The sequence below is a fragment of the Tupaia chinensis genome, unplaced genomic scaffold (assembly GCF_000334495.1).
Source record: "Tupaia chinensis unplaced genomic scaffold, TupChi_1.0 Scaffold145280_1, whole genome shotgun sequence".
Classification (NCBI taxonomy): Eukaryota; Metazoa; Chordata; class Mammalia; order Scandentia; family Tupaiidae; genus Tupaia; species Tupaia belangeri.
The window spans coordinates 322,341-349,759 of record NW_006205141.1 but is presented as its reverse complement, the minus strand read 5'-3'; the positions used below and the strand labels follow the sequence as shown (position 1 = coordinate 349,759).

The 27,419-nt window shown below is 38.0% G+C and overlaps 1 protein-coding gene across 1 annotated transcript in view; it reads left to right on the top strand.

The window, feature by feature from the left end:
- Positions 1-366: 366 nt before the first annotated feature.
- Positions 367-27,419, top strand: part of LOC102487694 (vomeronasal type-2 receptor 116-like) — a 100,877-nt gene continuing 73,824 nt past the window's right edge. The window contains 1 exon segment of the mRNA XM_027768056.1: positions 367-512. Within this exon segment, the coding sequence (XP_027623857.1) occupies positions 367-512 (146 nt within the window).

Below are 27,419 nucleotides of genomic sequence, written 5' to 3'. Positions count from 1 at the left end.
TTCTCTTCTCAGGAGCTTGGGCACACACGCACATGCGCCCGGCTTGAGTTTTAAGCCACTGGGTTCGGGATTCGAACCGTGGTTGACTACACGGGAGTCCAGTGACATAGCCATTACGCTAACTGCTGGTCCCACCCTGTGCCTTTGGGAAGCAGAAAGTCACAGCTTCTTAACTTTAGTCAGTTTGGGTACCTTTTATTTTTTTCCTCAGTAAAAAGTCTGGAAATATATTTGAATGAAGTGCAGGTGTTGCTGTGCCCCAGTGGGTGGGGACACCAACAGCTCCTGCACCTCCTGCTTGCAGGCCCTGCCCCTGGGCCCCAGACCTGCCTGGGAGTCTCTTGGCAGTTTGTGGTATAGTCCTGAATGGGTGCCTTGGCCTTCCTCCCTCCCAATCTTCCTCGTCTCTGCTCTCCATGGAGGTCACTGGATCTGCCCACCCATTCGCCTATCAAGGCCTCTACTGCCCTTCAGCTTCCCTTCGATCACATTCCTGCAGTGATTAGTGGGTGGTAAACACTGTGGCTATAGAAAAATGGTCACATGTGGTGGGTAAGGGGTCCCTGGCTGTGTGTCCTGCTAACTCTTGATGTGTTTGAGGAAGAGGTCACAGTCCCTCTCAATTTGCTCCCTGCTGGCCACTCCCTCCCCAACAGTCAAGCTGTTTCACTTGTCAGAGTTCCTGATCAGCCTGCACTTGGTCTAGAGGAGGCCTGTGGGCACTGCTGGGAGTTGGCCGAGCCCTTTACTATCCAGTAGACACCCTGAAAGCTATAGGATTTAGAGTACTTAGTTGGTTGGATAGAAAGGCCTCAGGCTGTTTGTGAGAAAAACACAAGTGTGTGATACCTGACCTTTTTCTGTTCAGTACTTATCAGAGAGCCAGGGTGTGTAGGGATTATTTGTCATCCTCATGTGAAGTTAAGACAGTCAGTCCAGTCCTAGGGAGATGGGGGGAGGTGGCCTGCAGGGAGCTGGGCCCAGACCAGGCCAGATTGGAGGGACTATGTACCTTTTCTCTGCTCTGAGTATTTCTAAGGGTCATTCAGAGTTGTGCTTTATACTGACATCCCAATCACTATGTCTGGGTGGGGCAATTCTGACAAGCTGCCTTGTCAGATCATCTCGATCCTTTCCTCTCTCAAACACAGGTTCTGGGTGATGGTAGTTTGGGGTCACTGGATTGCAAAAACTTCCTGTGAATGAAATTACTCCCTTTTGCAGTAATAAAAGCCAGCATTTTTCATACTGAGTATAATGCAGGATCAACAATTACTTAGGATTTCAAGGAGGAATGTATGGTGACTTGGAACAGGTATGTTATCCTGGCCCATAGCTTGGGGTCCAGAGCACTTAATGAGAGGTCTGGAAGGCAGTGTCTAAAGTATCTATAGAACATGTGCATGAGAGAGAGTTGGGGGAGGATCCCTCTACAGGACTTGTCATGCCTGGGGGTCCAGGCATGACAAGTCCTACAGGCTGGCAAGATCCCAGGCACTTAGTTGCCTGGTGTCTTTTCAGGCCTACTGAACCAGAGACCCAAGTGGGATTGGCATGTGGCTTCCAGCCAACTAGTGGGCCACAGAGGCTGGGTCAGGTCACCATGAACCTATCTATTTATTTTTCTTTATAATCAAGGTATAATTTAATACAGCGAAATGAACAGATAGTAGTTGTACATTCTGTTCAGTGAATTTTGGCAGACATGTGTGTTTCCGAAACCCAGGCACCTGTGTAGATGTGGTACATTTTCATCATGCAAAGGATTTTCCTGCCATTTGCTAGCAGTTTCCCACCCTACCTGCAGCAATGTAATAATGCCAAGGATAAAACCAATTAAGTTTATTTTGTCCTCTCAGCAATCCCTAAAGAACCTTCTGTGATCAAGTGTGTGAGGCTTTTCCTACAAGTAAGCAGTTAGTTGTGCACCAATACCAACTCATTGTCCTCTGACTCTTCAGTTCTGACAGTATCTACTTGGAGATTGTGTTGGATCCTACAGGTTGCGGGATCAACTTCCATCCCCAATATTCTGACTTCATTGCCTGACTGTTAAGGATACCAGCAATTTGGCTGACTATGCAGTTTAAATTCCATCAGATGACTTAAATATATATTCCCCAAGTCTCCGAACATTAGAGAAACAGAGGAAAAGAAATTGTGCTATGACCAAGGCTCATTGGAGGTTGCTTTCTCCCTTCCTTCTGACCCTTTCTCTCTAGTGAGCACATACCCCATTGGCAAGTTTAAAAGAAAATGAAAGATTGTTGAGCCCAGCAGGAGGCATAGTGCTTAAGGAGCTGGACTCCCACAAGGCTGACTGTGGTTCAAGTCGTGGACCTAATGGCTTTAAACTATGTCGAGGGGGTGTGTGTGTGTGTGTGTGTGTGTGTGTGTGCATGTAGCCAAGGAGACATGGAGGAGAAGGAGATTGCAGCGTAGTCATAACTCCTGGGGGTTGATTTCTTAGTTTTCCTCTCACTGTCTTTGTCACTTTCTCATAGTGTACATACTATGGCAAAAAACTAAAAGAAACAAAACAAAAATTAAAGACTGCCCATCCAGGGTTCAGATAGCAGGTGTATGTCCCAGGTGTTTTTTGCCTAATTCCTGACCCATCAGCTATAAACAGGGGTTCCCAAATATTTCTCCTGCAGTTGGGTCAGTTAACTTGATGGAGTGGCTTACAGAACAAAGGGATACTCTTTTCTTTACGGTTGATTATAAAGAACATTAGAAAGAATATAAACAAGAACCAGATGAAGAGATGTATACAGTGCCAGACTGAAAAGGCAGACTGTGGCAGAGTTAGTAAAGCAAAAGAACTGATTTGGTTGAAGGTTAGGACAAAAACCCAGGCTCCACAAAATTCAAGTTTCTCCTAATTATATGTGTTGAGATCTTATTAAATCAGCCTGGATAACCTAAGGTAATCTCCCCACCTCAAGGTCCTTACTTGATGGACCTGCAGTTGGCATAATGGCTATGTCACTAGACCCCCATGTAGTCAAACATGGTGCAAGTCCCAGACCCAGTGGCTTAAACTCATGCTGGGCACATGTGCATGCATGCCCAAGATCTCTAGAGGAGAATGTAGAAAGGATTGTGGCTTGGCCATCCCCCCTGGAGGGTGATTTCTCACTTTCTATCTCTGTCTCTCTCTGCCTTTCTGGCAAGCACACACATCCTGTAGCTAAAACCTCCCAGGAAAAAAAAAAACATTCTTACTTGAATCACCCTCTTAGATCTGCGATGTAAGGTGGCATGTTCACAGATACTGGGGCATAAAATGTGGTCACCTTTGAGGGACCATTATTCTGTTGACCACAGGAACCAATGTGTTCAATAGACAGATGGGATTTTTTTAATCTCTGTTCTAGGAAGCATTTTGTAAGCACATAGTGGTACCCAGTGGACATTAAGATAAAATACAGAGCTACTTGGTGGTGTGGTCAATAACGTGGCTGTATTCCACATGGCCAACTACATGGCTCACATCCTGGACCTGTTGGCTTCTAAAATGAACCAAACATGTTTGCATGAATGCTCAGAATTCCAGGAGGAGGCTAGAGGAGAATGGATTGTGGTGTGGCCATTTCCCCTGATAGGTGCCTTCTCACTTTCCCTCCTCCTGTGTCTCTCCTTAGCAAGTATGTGCACCCTATAGCCAACATTATAAAACAAACAAACAAACAAAAAACCAAAGCTATACAACAAGGGTACTTCTCAGAAAATAAAACTTTAAGGCTTGTTGAGGGATAATATATACATAATCTGAAAATAAGAAATAAGCAAAGCTGAAATCAAAAGCATCTTAGGACTTTTAAATTTTTATTTTGATCAGAATGTATATAAGTAATAAAACTCTTTATAAGAAAAATCCTGACACCACGGAATGCAGCACACTTAATAGAAGGCCCATTCTCTTGCTTACAATGAACAATAGTAACCTTTTGTTTAATGTAAAACTTTAATAATACAGATAAATATGTTTTTCAAATTTGAAAAAAGTAAACTGGAAAGGTACGAATCACTATATTAAAATTTCAATTACTATGGTCAGTAGATACATGAAAACTGAGGTTAAAACTGTGGTCATATTACCTCGTAAATGGAGAGTAAAGCATCTTCAATTTTTGCCTTTTTTTTGGGGGGGGGGCAGATTTTTGCTATAGGCACGTGCACTCACCAGAAAGGTAGAGAGAAAGAGACAAAGTGAGAAATTACTCCACAGGGGTGATGGCTATGCCGCAATCCCTACTCCTCCATTCTCCTCTCAGGATCTTGGACACACACACACACACACACACACACACACATGCACCCATTGGGAGTTTAAGCCACCAGGTAAAGGATTCAAGGCATTGTCGACTGCATGGGAGTCCAGCACCATAGCCATTATGCTATCTGCTGGTCTCCAAATTTTGTCTTCTTAACAGGAGAAAATGTCATTTTAGAAAAAAATACCTAATTTACAAAAAGCATTCTTGAACTTGGCTTTTATATATTCTATTGATTTACATCATATAAAAACTTCATCTTGAGACTACCAGTTGGTGTAATGGCTATGTTGCTGGACTCCCATGTAGTCGACCATGGTTTGAGTCTCAGACTCAGTGGCTTAAACTCATGCCAGGCATGTATGCATGTGTGCCCAAAATCCTGAGAGGAGAATGGAGGGAGAAGTGATTGCAGTGTGGCCATTCCCACTGGGGGGATGATTTCTCACTTTCTGTCTCTCTCTCTTTCTGGTTAGTGCACACTCCCCATAGCAAAAACCTCTCAAAAAAATTAATCTTAAATGGATTTATACATCAATAGTAGGCACTAAAAGCTATTATCACTCTACTTCTATCTTCTCAATCTGGTTCTCAAGTTTTGCTTAGTACAATCTTGTCTAAATTTGAAAAAGTATTGAATTGTGCCTTGTAATAAACTTTTTTTTTAAAAAAAAAACCAATATCATTGGAATTGAGATCCCACTGAAGGGGTATTATTAAGCAGAGATTAATTTTAAGCTATTTAAGATTGTTACTGGGTCATAATAAATTGTCAAACATGATAATTACCTACATTGAGAACAAGATAAACTAAGAAGTATGCCATTAGAATGTTGTTGATTGAAGAAATAGAAGAACATAGGATTTAAAATTCTGTGGAAATTATGAAAATAAGAGAAAACTATTGCATTGAAACCTAGAATGAATGGATGGTGTTCTGGTAAATATATACATAAACAAAATAAACTCTAAAATAAAAGTAGAACAGTTTTCATAGAAAAACTAGAGGTTTCCCATTTTGAAAGTCCCCAGGATCATACAGGCTCATCATGAGAGTAAAATGACCTTTAACAAATTCTAATTTTGTTGAAAATGGGTGATGTCTAGAAAAAAATGAAGTGACTTCCTTCTCTTCACTTTATGGTATATTGATGTTCATTTATTGAATACATTTTGTCTAATATAGAATGTCAATGTTTGTAAGTCAGGTATTATTACCTGTATTATTACAAATATACTTGTCACTAAACAATGAATCTCAACTAAAAAGAAAATGTTGATGAGTTTTCATCATTACAGTCACAAAATTAGTTTTTAATAAAATATGGTTGGAACACAAATATTTAAACTTAAATAATGTTGGTTTGATACACTTAGCATTTAGTTTTGTAATATTGTTACAACTAGTTTGACATAAAAAAAAATGAAGCAGTGAATGGTGCATAGCACTTCCATCTCTGGCTTTGTCATTTATAGGTATGGAGATTTCCTCCCATAAACAAACCTGAATGAACTTGTAAAAAACTTGGACATTCTGTGATGGTGAGCAGTCAAAGTCTCACTTAAGGGATACTTCTATAAAATAAGTACTGAAAAACTTTCGGAGAAAGTAATGCTGTGGAACTCTTGCCTCATCACTCAGGTCTGGTGACAAGAGTCTTTTCCCTCACTTTTTCTCACACAGTCCTCATTTTCCCAAAGTTGCAGAGGAATCTCTGGAGACATATCCTGAGAAGAAGGAAGCTCTTACCCTTTCTGTAGTTAGAGCCTCAAGGTGTCCTGAATCCATTACACTTTGCCAGACATACTTCTCAGGGGAAGGATACCCAAGTGCTCACTCTGTGCAGCCCAGACACCAGGAGTGGGACATTGGGCACATCATGTGGTCAGAGAATGTGGGTTCATGTACACTCCCCTGGGCACATGGGAAAGCCAGGAAGTGATTCCCACCACCACCACCATCCCCAGTGAATCTTTAAAATTCAGTGTTCTGATTACACAATCCAAAAAATTTGGAAATCGAAACCAAAATAAAACCCACCATTTCCTGCCTTGATTCAACTGTATGGAGATGAAAATATGCAAAATCTGTTTGGTCAATAGACAAAAGTTGGCTGATTTTCTACATAACAACAAAACAGAAATACTTGGTATTTTTATATTTTTAAAAATTTACAGTAATGTTCCCAAAACATAAGTATTTAAGTATAAATCTAACACAGTATATATGGCTATGCATTCAGAAACCCTAAAACACAGTTTACAGAAAACAAAATAAATATAAATAAATTCAGAGATATTCCTTGTTCAATAGCAGGACAATCTTTATTATTAAGATAACAGTTCTGAAGACCAGCAGATGGTATATTGCTGGACTCTTACATAATTGACCGTGGTTCAAATCCTGGACCTGGCAGCCTCACTCTCATGCTGGGTGTGTGTGCATGCCTACCCAAAAATTCCCAAGAGGAGAATGGAGAAGAAAAGATTGCATTGTGGTGATCCACTGTGAAGGGGTGATTTCTCACTTTTTGTCTCTGTCTCTCTGGAAAGCACATGCACCCTATAGCAAAAAAATATTTCTTTAAAAAAAGAAAGAAAGAAGGGGTCAGCAGTTGGCACGATGACTATGTCACTAGACTCCAATAGAGTTGACCAGGTTTGAGTTCCAGTCCAGTTACTTAAACTCACACTAGGCATGTGTGCATTCATGTCCAAGACCCTAAGAGGAGAATGGAGAAGAGATTGTGCTGTGGCCATCCCACCTGCGGGGGGGGGGGGGTTTCTCATTTTCTGTCTCTCTGGTGGGTGCCCATGCCTTATAATAAAAATCTCTATTAAAAAAAAAAGAAGGAAAGGAAAGAAAATAAACAATTTTGTGCCAAATCAGAGAGAACTTCCTCACAATCTTAGATATCCAAAAATAGAATGAGCCTCCTTGGGTGGCACCAAATGCCATGTTCCTTGAAATGTCACAACATTATTGAGACCTCTGCTACTCAGAAGGGACCTTGTGGAGGGGAATTAATTATAGGACATATGGCTGAATGATACGGCCTTTGAGGTCCTTCTAACTGTGGAATTCTGCCATTTTAGAACGTAGGTTGTGAAAAGCCACATTGCTATGCTTTTAAAGAGGGGAAGTGGGAACATGGCACCAGTGGGTATAGACTAGCCTTTTAAAGGTGATTCTACTGAGGAAAGCAGATTTTTGCTATATACTAAAGGCATTGTCGACTGCATGGGAGTCCAGCACCATAGCCATTATGCTATCTGCTGGTCTCCAAATTTTGTCTTCTTAACAGGAGAAAATGTCATTTTAGAAAAAAATACCTAATTTACAAAAAGCATTCTTGAACTTGGCTTTTATATATTCTATTGATTTACATCATATAAAAACTTCATCTTGAGACTACCAGTTGGTGTAATGGCTATGTTGCTGGACTCCCATGTAGTCGACCATGGTTTGAGTCTCAGACTCAGTGGCTTAAACTCATGCCAGGCATGTATGCATGTGTGCCCAAAATCCTGAGAGGAGAATGGAGGGAGAAGTGATTGCAGTGTGGCCATTCCCACTGGGGGGATGATTTCTCACTTTCTGTCTCTCTCTCTTTCTGGTTAGTGCACACTCCCCATAGCAAAAACCTCTCAAAAAAATTAATCTTAAATGGATTTATACATCAATAGTAGGCACTAAAAGCTATTATCACTCTACTTCTATCTTCTCAATCTGGTTCTCAAGTTTTGCTTAGTACAATCTTGTCTAAATTTGAAAAAGTATTGAATTGTGCCTTGTAATAAACTTTTTTTTTAAAAAAAAAACCAATATCATTGGAATTGAGATCCCACTGAAGGGGTATTATTAAGCAGAGATTAATTTTAAGCTATTTAAGATTGTTACTGGGTCATAATAAATTGTCAAACATGATAATTACCTACATTGAGAACAAGATAAACTAAGAAGTATGCCATTAGAATGTTGTTGATTGAAGAAATAGAAGAACATAGGATTTAAAATTCTGTGGAAATTATGAAAATAAGAGAAAACTATTGCATTGAAACCTAGAATGAATGGATGGTGTTCTGGTAAATATATACATAAACAAAATAAACTCTAAAATAAAAGTAGAACAGTTTTCATAGAAAAACTAGAGGTTTCCCATTTTGAAAGTCCCCAGGATCATACAGGCTCATCATGAGAGTAAAATGACCTTTAACAAATTCTAATTTTGTTGAAAATGGGTGATGTCTAGAAAAAAATGAAGTGACTTCCTTCTCTTCACTTTATGGTATATTGATGTTCATTTATTGAATACATTTTGTCTAATATAGAATGTCAATGTTTGTAAGTCAGGTATTATTACCTGTATTATTACAAATATACTTGTCACTAAACAATGAATCTCAACTAAAAAGAAAATGTTGATGAGTTTTCATCATTACAGTCACAAAATTAGTTTTTAATAAAATATGGTTGGAACACAAATATTTAAACTTAAATAATGTTGGTTTGATACACTTAGCATTTAGTTTTGTAATATTGTTACAACTAGTTTGACATAAAAAAAAATGAAGCAGTGAATGGTGCATAGCACTTCCATCTCTGGCTTTGTCATTTATAGGTATGGAGATTTCCTCCCATAAACAAACCTGAATGAACTTGTAAAAAACTTGGACATTCTGTGATGGTGAGCAGTCAAAGTCTCACTTAAGGGATACTTCTATAAAATAAGTACTGAAAAACTTTCGGAGAAAGTAATGCTGTGGAACTCTTGCCTCATCACTCAGGTCTGGTGACAAGAGTCTTTTCCCTCACTTTTTCTCACACAGTCCTCATTTTCCCAAAGTTGCAGAGGAATCTCTGGAGACATATCCTGAGAAGAAGGAAGCTCTTACCCTTTCTGTAGTTAGAGCCTCAAGGTGTCCTGAATCCATTACACTTTGCCAGACATACTTCTCAGGGGAAGGATACCCAAGTGCTCACTCTGTGCAGCCCAGACACCAGGAGTGGGACATTGGGCACATCATGTGGTCAGAGAATGTGGGTTCATGTACACTCCCCTGGGCACATGGGAAAGCCAGGAAGTGATTCCCACCACCACCACCATCCCCAGTGAATCTTTAAAATTCAGTGTTCTGATTACACAATCCAAAAAATTTGGAAATCGAAACCAAAATAAAACCCACCATTTCCTGCCTTGATTCAACTGTATGGAGATGAAAATATGCAAAATCTGTTTGGTCAATAGACAAAAGTTGGCTGATTTTCTACATAACAACAAAACAGAAATACTTGGTATTTTTATATTTTTAAAAATTTACAGTAATGTTCCCAAAACATAAGTATTTAAGTATAAATCTAACACAGTATATATGGCTATGCATTCAGAAACCCTAAAACACAGTTTACAGAAAACAAAATAAATATAAATAAATTCAGAGATATTCCTTGTTCAATAGCAGGACAATCTTTATTATTAAGATAACAGTTCTGAAGACCAGCAGATGGTATATTGCTGGACTCTTACATAATTGACCGTGGTTCAAATCCTGGACCTGGCAGCCTCACTCTCATGCTGGGTGTGTGTGCATGCCTACCCAAAAATTCCCAAGAGGAGAATGGAGAAGAAAAGATTGCATTGTGGTGATCCACTGTGAAGGGGTGATTTCTCACTTTTTGTCTCTGTCTCTCTGGAAAGCACATGCACCCTATAGCAAAAAAATATTTCTTTAAAAAAAGAAAGAAAGAAGGGGTCAGCAGTTGGCACGATGACTCAGTTGGCATGATGACTATGTCACTAGACTCCAATAGAGTCGACCAGGTTTGAGTTCCAGGCCGGTTACTTAAACTCACGCTAGGCATGTGTGCATTCATGCCCAAGATCCCAAGAGGATAATGGAGGAGAAGAGACTGTGCTGTGGCCACACCACTCTGGAGAGTGATTTCTCACTTTCTGTCTCTCTGTCTCTCTGTGTGTTTCTGGTGAGTGCACGCACCTGATAGCAAAAACCTCTCCACAAAAAGAAAAAAAATGTTCTTTGACACTTGATCTGCAGATTCTTCAGAACCACAATCAAATTCCCAAAAGAGACATTAAAAATTATTTCTAAGCCTAAGATTGATAACATAAGATTGAAAAAATGTGAAAGAACTTACAAATATGAACCTAAACAGTTACCATAAAGCCACAGTAATAGAGTGTGACATTGATGAAGGAATAGAAGGATATATAATGGAACCAAATATAGAGCCAAAAATAGACACATATAAACATAGTTCATTGATTGTATCAAAGGGACAAGGACAATTTAATGGAGAAAGGAAAGTCTGTTCCACAAATGGCAACAGAGCAATAACAAACCATATAGAAAAGGAGAGCATAGATACAAACTCTGTAGTTTACCCCAAAGTTGACTCAAACTAGTCCATAAATTTTCAAATGCAGACTAGTAAAAGATGTAGAAGAAAACACAGAAGAGCCTCTGAGCCACCTTCAGTTGAGAGTTTTCCTGGTTTTAGATTTTTTTCCTCAATTAAATTTAGTTAGCTTAAGAAAACAAAACAAAAAAAAAAAAAGAAGAAGAAGAAGAGGAAGAAAAAACCTTTATGGAGCAGAAAACTGCATCAGCAAGGGAGCAAGTGGTGTAGCAGGATTAGGCCTTAAATCCATGCTATGGCATCTTGTTCCACCCAGGTGTGTGGTAGACCCCTACAATCCCTGTGCATGTAAACCATAAGCCCCAACAGCAAAAACCAGTGCCAGCAAGGGAGAGCAAGTACAGCAGGATAACACCTTAGAATACATGCTAGTGCATCTTGCCCCATCTAGCTGTACTCTGAGAATTCATAGTTTGCTGAACCATGTGGTATGTTTACCATGCACTGTGACATCTACTTCCTCCTTCAGTTGAATCTCTCTAGCTGAGCTCCAGGTACATCTGGTCCTGAGAAACTAGGAAAGAAACCAACACCTAAAATGGATACATACACCCTACTCTGATTGAAAAACTAGGCCCTCTCTGAAGAACACAGTTGGGAAGTAGAGTTCTTCTATTCCCCTGGCACTAAAGAATAGACCATAAGAAATTAGGAGAAAGTCTATAGCCTATCAGATCACTAAGACAACAAATTCCAGGACATAAGGAAGTCCTTCCACAAGTTTAAGGAGGAGATAGACACTATAAAAAAAAAGAATAAAATAGAACAGTTTGAAATGAAGGCTGTAATAGAGGAAATGAAAACCTCCCTTGAAAGTAATAACGGCAGATTAGATCATCCACAGTATTGACTGTCAGATCTAGAAAATAAAGTCTTTGATTTAGAGAAAGCCACCAAAAAAGATGAAAAAGGTAAGCAGAAAAAAATTGAGGATAACATACAGGACATACCAGATACCATTAAACATCCAAACATCTCTGGTATCCTAGAGATGATGAATCTAATAAGGGCACCAAAAAATATATTAAATGTAATGCTTGCAGAAAATGTTCCAAAACTAGAGAAACATTCAACTATCCATACACAATAAATGTAAGGATACATACCCCAAATAGAATCAACATAGAAGATCCTCCCCCAGCACATTATAGACAGAATGGTCAAAATCACAGACAAAACAAGATTCTAAAAATGATGAAAGAAATGCCAAGTTACTTACAATGGTTATTCCATTTAGGTTAATATTAGGTTTCTCAACAGAAAAAAATGCAAGGAAGGAAATAATGGGAAGATATATTCAACACGTTGAAACAAAAACAATTTCAACCAAGAATACAAATACTGTACCTGGCAAGATTATTTTTCAAGTGGAAAGAAAAGCTAAAAACATTCTCAGAGAAACAAAACCTAAAAGAATTTAACAACCTTAGACCAACTCTTCAAAAACTACTGAAGGGATGAGACCAGCAGTTAGTGTAATGGCTATGTCACTAAACTCCCATGTAGTCGACCGCAGTTCGAGCCTCAGACTTGATAACTTATACTCATGCCAGGTGCATGTGTGTGCGTACCCAAGATCCCAAGAGGAGAATGGAGGAGAAGGGATTGCAGCATGACCATCCTCCCTCGGGGGTGATTTCTCGCGTTCTGTCTCTGTCTCTCTCTGTCTCTCTGGTGAGTGCATGCACCCCAAAACAAAAACCTCTAAAAAAAAAAAACACCAAAAAACTACTGAAGGGAGTACTATACCAGGAAAACTAAAAATAGATAGCAATAAAAACAACAATAACAACAAAAAACAACAAACAAACAAAAAACTAGAAAATGGCTAACAAAATGGCAGGGACAAGTTCACAAATAGTGACTATAATGTTAAATGTTAACAGATTAAATTCTCCAATCAAAACACTGTGGTAGGTAGTTAGTTACTCATGAGCAGGCAGACCTAAGAGAAACGTGAAAGGATCAGAACGACCCAAGCAGTTTGGTCAACACCATAAGTCCTACTTGGTCTATGCCCTAATTCCCACTAGGGGGATAAACTAATTAGGCAGTCTAATTAAAACAACTTGTCTCACATTGGGCATGAGCAATTAGGTAATCAAATTCTTCATTCTTTACCGAGAGAAAAGTATGCAAGTGCAGGAGAAAACATGTGATTTTGAATTCAAAGGAAGGACTTAGGTAGTGTAACAGACCTCCCACCAATGAATATTCATGACCTCTAATGATAAAAATAACAGTTAACTAGTACTAAGCACAGTTGCCACCAGGCAATATGCCTGCCCAAGAGCCTTTTGGGTGTACTTTCTTACTTTTCTTTCCTTTCTTTCTTATTAAATCTTATTTTCTACCTTTTTCATTTATGGTTGCAGTTTCATTTTGTGCCTAGGGACAGATCTCTAATTTTAATGATCTGGACCCAAAGAACCAAGGACTTCACAACACAGTTCAACACTCTCCCACCTGTTAACAACACTTGGACAGGCAGAAAAAAAAAATAGAAACCCTCTATTTGCTGCCTACAAGAAATACACCTCATGGATAAAACATGCAAGATAAAAAATGTAGGGTGGGAAAAAGATAATCCCTCCTAATGGAAATCAAAATAAGTCTGGAATTGCAATACTGATATCAGGCAAAATTGATCTTAACACAGAAATTGTAGGAAGAGATAACACTACGTTGTACAAAAAGTGCAAATTCAAGTTACAAATATTTATAGGCCCAACATTGGGAACAACCATATTTGTGGAAAAAAGACTGCTAGATCAAAAAAGAGAGAAAGATCGCAACACACTAATCTTTGGGAATCTCAATACTTGACTAGCATCTTTGGGCAGATCATCTAGACAAAAAATGAGCAGAGATACCACATCTAAATGACACTATAAATAGTCTTGACAGATGTCTATATAACTTGCCACCCAAAGACAACAAAATATTCATTTTCTCACCCCACATAAAACTTTTTTGAAGACTGACCACATAATAGGGCACAAAATAAGCATTTACAAATTCAAAAGCATAGAAACTATATACAGCATCTTTTCTGACCATGATGGAATTAAAAGACATTAAGTTCAGAAAATCCCTTGAAAATTAACAACATATGGAAACTAAACTGCCAATTCCTGAATGACTTCACAACCACTGAAGAAAATCAGATTGAAAACAAAAGATTCATTGAATCCAGTGATACAAGATATCCGTACATGTTTACATTACCTATGGGACCCAGCAAAAGCAATCATAAGAGGAAAATGCATAGCAATTAGGACACATAAAAATATGGAAAGGTGGAAAATAGACAACTAAACAACATGCATCAGGATAGTGGAAAAACAAACAATTGAAAAACCCGAAAAATACCCGGAGAAAAAAATAAGATTTATTTAAAAAAAAAAAAAAAAAAAAAAAAAAAAAAAAAAAAAGAAATAGAGAATAAACGAACAATACAGAAGATAAGTGAAACCAAAAGCTGGTTTTTTGAAAAGATGAACTAAATTGGCACACCATCAGCTAGATTAATTGAGAAGAGGAGAGAATAGAATTAGATAAATCAAATCAACAATAAAACAAGCAGTATTATAACAAATGTAAGATAAATACAAAATCATTAGAAAGTAAATAGAGAGGCAAAGCATTTATGAGACAAAGAAATGGGTTATTATCTGTTGAAGATAACTTAATAGCGTGTCAACTGGACTGATGAGAAATGTACACATATTGAAATATTCACTTTGCAAGCTAAATAACATGGTTTAATGTATAAAAGAAATAAAAAAATGAATATTTTGGATAAAAAAAGAGAAAGGAAAGGAAAGAAGATGAAGATGAGGAAGAGGAGGAAGATAAAGAGGATGAAGATGATGATGATGAATAAGTTGCCTTTCTCATTGTCTATAAAGCATTTAATACCCCTGTACACAACTCCCTCCTTTTAAAGAAAACTAATAAAAATATAAGGCTGTGTAAAAAAAAAAAAAGTACTATGAGTGATTATATGCCTATTTGTTGGCATACAATAGAACAATAGCAAGCAACCAGATTGTATTGTGGAAGGCCACATATTAGATCTTGCACATAAACAACTGTTTTTCCATTTTGTTCCCTTACCCTAACATGGCTATCTGCTTCTGTAAACCTCCTTGCTCTTCCCAGGAGAAAATAGCTCATGCTAGCCATATAGAAAACCATATTTGGGATGACATTCTATACCTGCTGCTGTCTTTGCTTACAAGCCTGAAAGCCTTTGCTTAGCAATGTAACTGCTTGCATGGAAACCCCACTTCCCTCAGAGAATTGCTTGATTCAACTTCTGTAACTCCTGGCATAGAAAACCCTGGTAACTGACCCCCTATAAAAAGACTACTTAAACTTCAGCCAGGGCTACAGTTCTGACTCTCAGCTCCCAAGCCTCAGGCAATAGTTGTTGGCCAGCTAGTTAAGACTCCCCTTAAACTAAATCTGGCTTTGGCAGTCGTTAATTCGGTGACACTCTACAACAGTATCAGTAATAAAGCCTCCCAACAAAGAAAAGCTCAGGTGCTGATGGCTTCAATTTTGAATTCTACAAAATTTTTAAAATTTTTGTCATTTATATTTAATCATATCTTTACAGTGCACAACATTTCTTTTTCTAGAACAAAAAATATGCATGTCAGGCAAGCCAAAGATATTACTCTATAACTTATCAGCAAAAAGCTTCTCTCTTTTTGACACTTAACCATAATTTTACTTCCCCTTTCTTGATGGCTTCAATTTTGAATTCTACAAAATTTTTAAAATTTTTGTCATTTATATTTAATCATATCTTTACAGTGCACAACATTTCTTTTTCTAGAACAAAAAATATGCATGTCAGGCAAGCCAAAGATATTACTCTATAACTTATCAGCAAAAAGCTTCTCTCTTTTTGACACTTAACCATAATTTTACTTCCCCTTTCTCTTCTCTCTCTTCCATACTAAACTTTTTTCCACATTTTATTGATTCATAAAATACTTTAAACTAAAAATATGGACAAAGCTATAATCCAGTGACAAATGCACTGTAATTTTTTTCTGAAACTTTTTAAAATTAATTAATTTACATTCATTCCTTGAGCATCATCACAGCATACAAAATGTGATTTCCCATCCAGAATATACTGATATACTGCATAGTGGCTTAATCATACATGTTATTGTCAATAATTTTTAATTTCTAGTTTCATATATTACCCTTATTTTTTATCCTCTGCCATTTCCCACCCTCCTCCCACACTATCTCAGGTGTCTACAGCTGTTTTTCATTCCCTTTTCCCCCCATATTTTATTTTTAAATATTTAGCAAGTTCAGCTAGTATATACATATCTGTGAATACATGTCTGATTTTTGGTGTTATTGTCAATAATTTTTAATTTCTAGTTTCATATATTACCCTTATTTTTTATCCTCTGCCATTTCCCACCCTCCTCCCACACTATCTCAGGTGTCTACAGCTGTTTTTCATTCCCTTTTCCCCCCATATTTTATTTTTAAATATTTAGCAAGTTCAGCTAGTATATACATATCTGTGAATACATGTCTGATTTTTGGTATGAAACTCTTGAGTAGAATGAATATACTATAAGGTAGCACCTGGCTGATGCTATATAGCTTACTATGGTCATTAAATAGGTATTTTTAAAATATTTTTTTAATTTCAAGAAAAGAAGTTTTAGCTTTAATTAATCAAAGAAATGCTAAAGAACTTTGCTTATGACTTAAAGCCAGGAAACAGATTAAGATTCTGTTCAAATAGTAGGTACATGAACCTATTGGCAGCTCAAGACAGGGCAAAAATCCTTAAAGCCAAAAACCAAAACCTAAAAGAAAATCAGTAATGTTTTATTCAAAAGTCATAAAATTCTATTTCACCAGTTCAGTCTCATGTACTTAATCTATCTTCTGTTGTTATTTGGTCTACCCAATTAAATTCTGGGATATAATATTCAACTCCAGATGTGTCCCTATGATTAAGTTGCTATTTTCTTAGGTTTTGAACTCTCATTTCTGTGTGTTTGTACTTAATTTCCCTGGTATAGGACTCTATTGAGAACTTCTTGGAGATCTGGTCTAGTGTTGGTAAATTCTGTCAGGTTTTGTTTACCTGAGAATGTTCTTGTCTTTTCTTCTCATATGAAGGATAATCTTGCTAGGTACAGTATTCTTGGTGGAAATTGCTTTTCCCTTAACACTTTGAATATATTTTCCCATTATTTCCTCACTCACATTGTTTCCAATGAGAGGAGACAAAGGTAGAGATAAGGAGGTAGAGGTAGCCCTACCCACCAGAAATGAATATGGGATAAGAAGTCTCAACAGAAAATCTTCATTATTGGTCAAGGAAATCACCATTTCAGAGCTGAAGTTCTGTATTTCGAATTCAACATAGCTTTAAAGATGAGCTTAGCACCCATTCTACCAAAGCTATTTCTAAAGATCCAAAAGAAAGGAACCCTACCAAAGTCATTTTATGAAGCCTCCATTACCTCATTCTGTAAACAGAAAGGGACTTCCAAAACAAAAGGAAAACTGCAGATCATTATTTCTGATGTATATTGATGCAATAATATTCAACAAGATACTAGCAATTTCTATTTAATAACACATTACAAAGATTATAGACCTGGGGAACCAGCAGGTGACGTGGTGCTAGACACTCCCTGATGGATGACCATGGTTTCAAGTCCCAGACCTGATGGCTTGCTTTCTCACTTTCTCTCTCTCTCTCTCTCATCAAATTAAAGTAAATAAATGCATGAATAAATAAAAATTAAATATGTAAGTCTTAAAAAAAGATTATAGACCACAACCAAGTAGGATTTATTTCAAGGATACAAGTGTGGATCAACATATACAAAACCATAAATGTAATAAACTATAATAAAAGAAAGAAAAATAAAACCATATGATCATATCAATTTGTGCAGAAAAAACATTTGATAAAATACAATGTTTCTTAATGATTAAGACTTTCAAAATTGCTTATGACTTAAAGGGACATTTCTCAACACAATAATAACCATATATGAGAAACCCATAGCTACCATCATACTGAATGCAAAAAAACTGAAAGCTTTTTCAGCTGAAAACTGAAAACTGGAATAAAGGCTTCCCACTTTTTCCACTCTTCTTTAGTATAGTACTAGGAGTCCTCACCAATGCATTCAGACAAGAGAATACAAAGAAAAGCACTCAAATAGGGAGGAAAGAAGAAGTGAAATCATCTCCATTTGGAGAAGACATGATTATATACATAGAAAACCCAAATGAATAATAATAGAAAAGAACTTCATAGACGTGATAAATGAATACAGTAAAGGGATAGGATGTCAAATCAATGTACAAAACTTATAGCTTTTCTATACATGAACATTGAGCATACTGAGGTAGAATTGAAGAAAGCAATCCCATCTACGATAGCAAGAAAAAGTATATGATACCTAAGAATAAATCTAGCCAAAGAAGTAAAAGACCTCAATACAAAAAAATAGGAAAAACTAAAAACAAGAAATTGAAAATGACACAAAAAAGTGGAAAGACATCCCTTATTCCCAGATTGGGAGAATTAATATAATCAAAAAGTCAGTTTTACCCAAATTAATTTACAAATTTAATGCAATCCCAGTAAAATTACCAGACATATTTAGAAAGAACAATCACAGAATTGTCTGGAATCATAAAAGACCTCATATTGCCACATCAATAATGTGCAAGAAAGGTGGAGTACTTGGCATCTTACTTCCTGTTCCCAAAATACATTACAAGGCTATGATAATCACAACATTAAGGTATTTGCACAAAAATAGGCATGTAGACAAATGGAACAGAATAGAAACACAGAAGTAAGTTTCAAAATATACAGCCAACTGATCCAAATGATTTTTCACAAAGGACACTGGACAATCTAGTGGAGTAAAGAAAATATCTTTAGCAATTGGTGCTGGAAAACTGGGTATCTAACTTTAGAAAGATGAAACTGGATCCATATCTCTTACTGCTAATACAAATCAACTTAAAATGAGTCGATGATCTAAACCTATTTCCTTAAGCTATAAAACTAGTGGTGAATAACATTTGGGAAACTTGAGACATCAGAGTAGGAGGGAAAGACTTAAGATCCCCAAAGGATAGCCAATAATTCTCAAAATTAGACAAATGGGATTTCATCGGGTTAAAAAGTATTTGCACAGCAAAACAAACAAACGAACAAAAACTCAATAGTCAGATTGAATCTACAACCTATATAATGGAAGAATATGTTTGCAAACTATGCCTCAACTAAAAGACTAATAGCCAGAATGTACAGGAAGTAAAAGCAGCTTACCTGGAAAAAAACCAAAGTGACATAAAAAACAACAACAACAAAAAACATTAAAAGATGGACAAATTAGCAGAATAGACAACTCTCTAAGAAAGATATAAGAACAGCCTAAAAGAATATGAAAAAATACTCAACATCTCTTATTATAAAGGATATGCAAATCAACACCACAATGATATACCATGTAACCTCAGTCAGAATTGATAAGATTTAAAAAGTAATTATGAGGGCTGGTGAAGTTGTTGTGAAAAGTGGTCTTCCTAAACTGTTGGCAGGAATTAAATTAGCACAACCACTGTGGAATATGGAGATTCCTCAAAGACCTAAAAATAGAACTATCAAATGATCTAGTAACTCCACTACTGGGTATTTATGTGAAGGAGAGGAATATACTCAATAAGAAAAACACGTGTAGGAAGACACCTTCATGGTTCCTAAGAAGTAGCCATTTCAGGGGAAACAGAGAAATGAAGATTTTCCACTGATAATTCAGCCTCGAACACACAAACTCGTGTGGTAGAAAGACCACTTTCAAGCCTCCTGTCTCTGTATCTGCCTGTCTCTCTCCACCTCTGTCTCTGTCTTCTCATTTTTTTGTAATTTTTCCTTTTAAAATTTTTTTAAGGCAAAGCTTTTTCTGGGATTTCTGGCCCCTCCTTTTCCCTTTATCTTGTTAATAACCCCCTCTCCCCCTACCATCCCAGGAGAAACAATGGAACAGGTCTTCTTGAAGACACCTTCACGGCTCCTGAGAAGCAGCCATTTCACACGGCACACTTGCTTTCTAATTTTTGCTTTTTAAAATATTTTCTTTTAGTTTTTTTTCCCTAGTTTTTCTCTTTTTCTCTATTTCTTGGGGTTTTTTTGTTGCTGTTGTTTCTATCTCTGTGTTTCCTTTTCTGCATGCTCCTAAATGCTCAGATTGAAAATCAAGTTTGTGAAGAAACACACCATTCATCAGATGACTAGAAATCACTGCAGGACCACAAGAAACATGGGAAAGCAGAAAAATGCCTCTCCTCCAAAGGAAAAGAATAACTCCTCTTCATCCACAGACAGTTCAATGGAAATCATGAAAATGTCTTATAAAGAATTTAGAACATTCATAATGGTGAAGCTAACAGAGATGAAAGAGAAGAGAGACAAGGAACTGGAGAAGAGGCAGGAGAAAGGAGCTGATGAGTTCCAGGAGGTGAGGAAATTCATGCAATATCTAAAAGAGGAATTACACATTTTACAAAAGAATCAGATGGTACTTTTAGAAATAAAGGTTATGATACAGGAAGTCAAAATCTCCCTTGAAAGTATTAAAAGCAGACTAGATCATACAGAAAATAGAATCTCAGATGTAGAAGACAAAATTACTGACCTAGAAAAATTCACTATGAAGACTGAGAAAATTGCCCCAAAATTTGAGAATAATGTAAGATAAATACTAGATACCATAAACGTCCAAAAATCCAAAGGCAAAGAGACTCATAAGGGCTTGATAACCTATTCCATGAAATCCTGCAAGAAAACTTTCCAAACCTAGAGAGTCACTCAAAGATCCAGTCCCAAGAAATACTAAGAACCCCAAATAGAATCAACCTGAGAAGATCTTCTCCAAGACACATTATAGCCAGACTGACCAAAACCACAGACAAAGACAAGACACTAAGAATGACAAGAGAAAAACGGCAAGTTATCTACAAAGGATATTCCATCAGACTAACAGCTGACCTCTCATTGGAAACAATCCGAGCAAGGAAAGAATGGGAAAATATATTCAAAGTGTGAAGGGAAAAGCAATTTCAACCAAGAATACTGTACCCAGCAAGATTATCCTTCATATGGGAAGAATAGACAAGAACATTCTCAGATAAACAAAATCTGAAAGAATTTACCAGCACCAGACCAGATCTTCAAGAAGTTCTCAAGGGAGTGCTATGTCAGGAAAATTAAATGCAGACTCACAGAAGTAAGAGTTCAAAACCTAAGAAAATGGCCAACTTAATTGTAGAGACAAGTCTGGAGTTTAATATTATATCCCAGAATCCAATCGGGAAGATCGAACCACAACAGAAGATAAAGTACAAGAGACTGAGCCGGTGTAATAGCATCCTGTGACTTGACTAAAATATTGCTGCTTTTCTTCTAGGCTTTGCTGTTTGGTTTTAAGGATTTTTTGTCCCATCTTGTGCTGTCAATAGGTTCATGTACCTACTATTTGAACAGAATAATAACCTGTTTCTAGGCTTTAAGTTTCAAGGAAATTTCCTTAGCAGTTCAGAACTGCTTTTCTTGAAGTTACCAGCTGAACGTGCTATTCAAAGTAAGATTACTTATGAATTTGTGTGATCAACAAAATGTGGGGGAAAAGGAATTCAAAACAACTGTAGACACCAGAGATAGTGTGAGAAGAGGGTAGGAAAGAGCAGAGGGTCAGATATGGGGTAAAAATAAATAAAGGAGCCACGAAGGTGTCTTCTGAGACCTTATTTTCATCTATTTTTAATGTCGTAAAAGGTATATAAAATTTTTCTTCTAAATTTTATGTTTTAAAATTATAGTGAAATGCACATAACATAAAATTTACCACTTTAAGTGTCTGTCTGGTGATGCTATGTACATTCATACTGTGTGAAACCACTGCCACTATCATTTTATATTCCCATTAGTGATGCACAAGGGATTCACCTTTTTTATTTTGTCTTATTTAGCTATTATTTATTTATTTATTTATTTGTTTGTTTATTTAAATGACCAGAGATGGAAAGACTGAGACCGAGAGAGATAGAGAGAAAGAAAGAGAAAGACAGGGAAAGTGAGAAAGCAAGCCACCAGGTCTGGGAATTGAACCACTGTTGGCAATGTGGGAGTTCAGCAAACTTAATCACCATGCCGCCTGCCACCCCCGGGATTTATTTCTTTACACACAAACACTAATTTCCACTTCTTAATATCCATCCTAGTTGGTGTGAAAAGTATATCTCATTATGGCTTTTCTTTTTATTTACCTGATTGCTAGTGAGTTTGAGCATCTTTTCATGTACTTATTGACAGTGGATTTCAAAATAATTTCTTAGGTATGACATCAAAAGGACAATACACAAAAGAAAAATAGATAAATTGGACTTAATCAAAAGTAAAACATTTTGGCATTAAAGGACACTTTCAAGATTTTGAGAAGACAAACCCTGGTGGCTTAGGCAGTCACGTGCCATTCTGCAATACTGAAACCACATAGAATATTGGAGTTTGAATTTCTGTCAACCTGAAATGTTCTAAATCTACATGTGATTCTGAAAAATTAGAAGACTGGAGTGAAGTTGTGGCATGACAAGAACATGTTAATGACACCTCTTTCTCAAGAAAGAATATTAAAGAAAAAAAATTAAGACATAAAGTGAAAAGAAACAGAATAAAAGACAAAAATGCACATCAAATATATGATAATGGCCCAGTATTCTTAATAGCTAAATAACTATCACAACCTACAAAGTGAAAAACATCCAATTCAAAAATGGGCAGAAGACCTAAGTAAACTTCTCAAAAACAATATACACAACACACAAAATTTTGCTTAACATCACCAGCCAATAGGAAAATATAAGTTAAAAATTTTAGTGAGAGAACCCTTCACACCTATTGAATGTCCATTATCAATTAATCAAAACAAAAACAAAATACAGAAACTCACAACTATTTGCACAAATGTGAAGAAATGCAAACAATGCTGATGGGATTGTAAAACAGTCCACCTACTGTCAAAAATACTTTGCCGATTCTACAAAAAGTTAATCATTAAATTCGCATATTAGCATAAGTTCCAGCAATTCTATCTCTAAATACATATGCTAAAGAATTGGAAAGTTATACAAACAAAAACATGGGCATTAATGATTATAGCAGCACTATTTACAATGGCAAAAAAAGTGGGAACAACCCAAGTGTCCAATCCAAATGAATGGACAAATAAAATGTGGTATAGCCATGCAATGGAATACTATTAGATTATTAAGAAAATTAGATTTCGATATAATAATGTAGAAGAATCTCAAAAATACTGGATTAAAGAGAAGCCAGACACACAAAAAGCCACACTGTGTGATTCCATTTATATGAATTATCCAAAGCAAGTAAAGCAATAGGGTCAGAAAGCAAATTAGTGGTTTCCAGGGGTCAGCAGGAGGGCAGAATGTGGAGTAACTGTTTAATTGGTAGGAGTTTCCTTTTGGGCTGATGTAAATATTTTGAACCTGAGAAAATGTTTGCATGAATTGCATATCATCAAAGTGTATATTTTACAACAGTTGATTTTATATTATGTGAATTTTACCACAATAAAAAAAATAAGAAAATCTTGTCCCCAACATTTGCTCACCAGGGGAGTCCTCATTCCATGCTACCCACTCAATCTGGCCTTCAAATGCCAATTCTGTCCAGGACTGCTTAGGCCTGGCCAACCCTGCTCTAAACATTTATAACATTGAGAGTTCCCACTCAGTTCTTAACTTATGGCCATTTCATGATTTCCAGTCCCAGGCCATATTCTTTTTTTTTTTTAAATTTTTTATTATCATCATAATCTTCTTTATATTACATTGGATTACATATAACTTTACAGTGTATTACATTGCTTTTTCAAAAGGGAATGCCATGCATGTCAGTCAGTACAGAGACATTAATCTCCCCGCTTCAACATTCAATCTTTTCTATGTTTTCCCCAAACATTATTATTATTATTATTATTATTTTTAAAACAGTCAATCGCTATTTCTCATTTTGCTTGTAAAAATATTTTGCCCATCATGAAATATTTCTCAGACCAATCCAGTTGAGAATACTATACATGTCATCATTCTTTTATACCTCTACAGATGCCCCATGATCGGTGATGTCTCCGTAGGGCTTGTGAGATCTTGTGAACCTTGCCCTGCTGTAATCTAGACCTTAGCATGTGGTTTATGAAGTTTTACTCACACCAATAATGTGAATTACTGTTTTCTGTTAACTCTGTGTGTAAGTATAGCACTCAGGTGAATTCAGGTATGTGGCTAGACCCATGTGCAGAGGGGAAGGTGACATTTGGGTGGAGAAGTGAACTCCTGACAGTCACAGACTATAATGGCCTTTACATTCAGTTTTCAGCCCAGAGCTTGGTCTCCAGGAAATGTGTGTCCTGTCCTCAAAGTAGAAGCATCCCAACAGAAAGTCACTTATCCAATCATTAACTGATCCCACATGAAGAGTCACAGGACTCTAAGATAGTTATAGATACATTGTATGGGCCTCCCAGAGGTTGACTGCTGATTGTGGATTTGCAATGGAATTTTTAGGATAGTGCTCAAATGCCTGCCCCTCACTCTCATCCACTCCTTCCACTCTGTGGATGGGACAGATATATTCTGGAGCCTACCTTGGCCCCACCAACCAAAATCCAGCTTCATCCAGGTTCCTCACAAAACCTGTGTTGCCACAGGCATACAAGGTTGGAGGGATGCCTATCTGAGTCAGAAGGGCTTTGCCACTGGTGGCCTGGGGTTTCCAGTACTTCTTTTTATTCAGGGAACATGGGAGCTCACAAGAAAGGCATCCCTGTAGCTTAGCATGCAGAGACAGGCTGGCCTCCATTTTATCTTAATATTCGAAATTTCAGCACCCCCAAATCAAGAATGGTCTTATTTCTGCCCCTACAGGGTAAAAGATCCCAGTCCACATCAGCAGTCAAGTCCTTCTGCAATCTGTGTTGGGCACCCAGGAAAGAGTTGGAGGAAACCATGATGCCTGAGACAGCAGGGAGGTGGAGATAACTCTGAAACAGAGACACTTCTATGGATTGAAGTGGTCCTCCAAATTCAGATGTTGAAGTCTTAACCCTCTGGACCTGTGACTGTGACCTTAAATGGAAATAGAGTCTTTGCAGATGTTCAAGTTAAGATGAAGATATAAGGGGCCCAGCTTCAGTGTGCAGGTTCCTGATATGCAGTGCTGGAAGCCACATGACCAACTGTGGGTTCATATGTCAAGTTGACCTCAAACACACAGTTCTCATGTGTACCACATATCCTGAATGCTAGAAGACTGGCTGAAGGGTAACTTAATATAAAAAGACCCTGTTGATGGTACTACTAATTTTCTCTTCCTATTAAAACAAAAAGGAAGGGGACCAGCAGGTGATATAGTAATTAGGGCGTTGGACTGGCACATGGTTGACCGCAGATTGAGTTCCAGACCCAGTAGTTTGAAAATCAAGTTGGTGCATGTGAATGTGTGTGTGTGTGTGTGTGTGTGTGTGTGTGTGTGCCAAAGATCATGAGGGGACAATGGAGGAGAAGGGATTGTGTGGCCATCCTCCTGAGGGGGAATTTCTCACATCTGCTATCTCTCATTATCTCTTTCTGTCTCTCTCTGGTGAGTACACTTGACCTATGGGGGGGTAACTTTAAAAATATTGGAGCCAGAGGATTGTTACAAAAAGAAAAAGTGACTAGAATCAGCCTTAACTGCTATGATTGTGTCCTTATGATAATGGAGAGTTGTTTGGACACAGGGATACACACTCACACACAAAAACGCCTGTGAAGAGTGAAGTTCTGTTGTCACAAGGCAAGAAAGTAACGCAGGCTGGAGACATACCTGGAATGAACCCTCCCCTATGCCTTCAGTGGGAGCATGGTTCTACTGATCCCTTGATCTAAGAAATCTGGACTCCAGATTCGTGCGACAACAAATCTCTATTGTTCTGAGTCCCCCCAATCCGTGATACTGTTAATACAGCCCTTGGGAGGAACATGGGCACATTCTTCTCTGTCCACTGCTCTCCAGACCACAACCATCTCCCCTCACCTACCCTGTGGAAGGGCAAGGGGTGAAAGCAGGGTCCTTCATAGGCTATGGCATTGCCAGGAGGTCACTGCTAACCCCAGATGCCCAGGGCTCTCAGTCTCCTGGGCCACTGGGATAATGAGGATGGGGGTGGGTATTGGATGCCCTAGAACTGCCCCTAAGTCTCCACTTTCTTTTCTTGGACCCCAGAAGCTTACACTGACAGGCTGGCCACAGCCCACCCTCAAATATTCTCTGCTCCTCCTTCCAGACATGGGCAGTGAAACCTTACGTCATTCCTTCTTGTCTACCCAGGAAAGCACAGGTAGGATGTATCACCTGCCTTGGCACCTCACCCATGTTCACATAGCCCTAGCTTGCCCATGAAGCAGGTGAGGGCAGAACTAGTTGTGGGGCCTTTTCAGCTCCAGTACTATTAGTCCATTTTCTGAAAACTGCACATGATAAGCAGGCAGAGTCAGGGTTCTAGAACTTTCAGGACTGAACCCACTACCTGAAGGGACAGAAAGAAGGAAAGTATGTTGGAATTCAAGGGGGAAGAGACAGAGACCTGAGGCCTGCAGGAAGGGATCATGAGGCTAACCTAGGTTCCTGCATACACCAGTACCTGGAAGTAGCCCACTATGGTCTTCTATCCTTATAACAGGTACCTTTTTCCCCAATGGGCTGAGAATAAACCACTTTCTCACCTGTGAGACTGTGGACATTCTGCTAGCCACATAGACCTCCATGCTGCAGTTGATCAGACTGTGGGGCTCCTGCATATGTCCTCTGAAGCCCCTGCATACTCCTTGACTCCTCCCACCCCTGGTGTCCCAACAGGCTTCTCGGCACCATAGATCTGTCCCTTGCACATATGATTACCTGGTGTTGTCTCTGGTTAGTGATCCATGCTTTGAAGTGACCTGTGGTGGTAAATATGACTGTCCATTTTAAAGCCAGCCCTCAGGCAGCTGGTCACCATCCCCAAATGGCAGATAAGTACACTGAGTTCCCACAGCAGGTCCTTAAACTAAGTTCCCTTTGCTCAGAGGTTCCTGGGCTTTCTGGAGTCATGTGGTTGCAACAGGAGCTCAGGCTGGTTGAATACTAATGGATTAAATTCTCCAATTTAAAAAAAACAGACTAGGACCATCACGTGGTGTAATGGTTAGTGTGTTGTACTCCCACATGGCTGACCATCCTTCAAATCTTGAACATGGTGGATTGTTTTCTCACTTTCTCTCTCTCTCTCTCTCACTCATACATGTGACCCATAGAAAATTAAAAATTATGATGATCATTAAAATTCAATAAATAATTTTTTTAAAAAAAGACAAAGAATGACTTAATGAATAAGAAACAGAAGTTATCTGCATGCTGCTTATAAGAAATACACTTTACTGATAAAGATTTACATAGACTAAAAGGGAAGGGTGAGGCCAAGGCTGCGTCCGGCCTGGGGACGTCGCGGGCCCTTCCGGGCTCTGCGTGTCCCCCCGGGGCCCTGCTAAGCCGGCGGCGGCAGGAGGCGGGC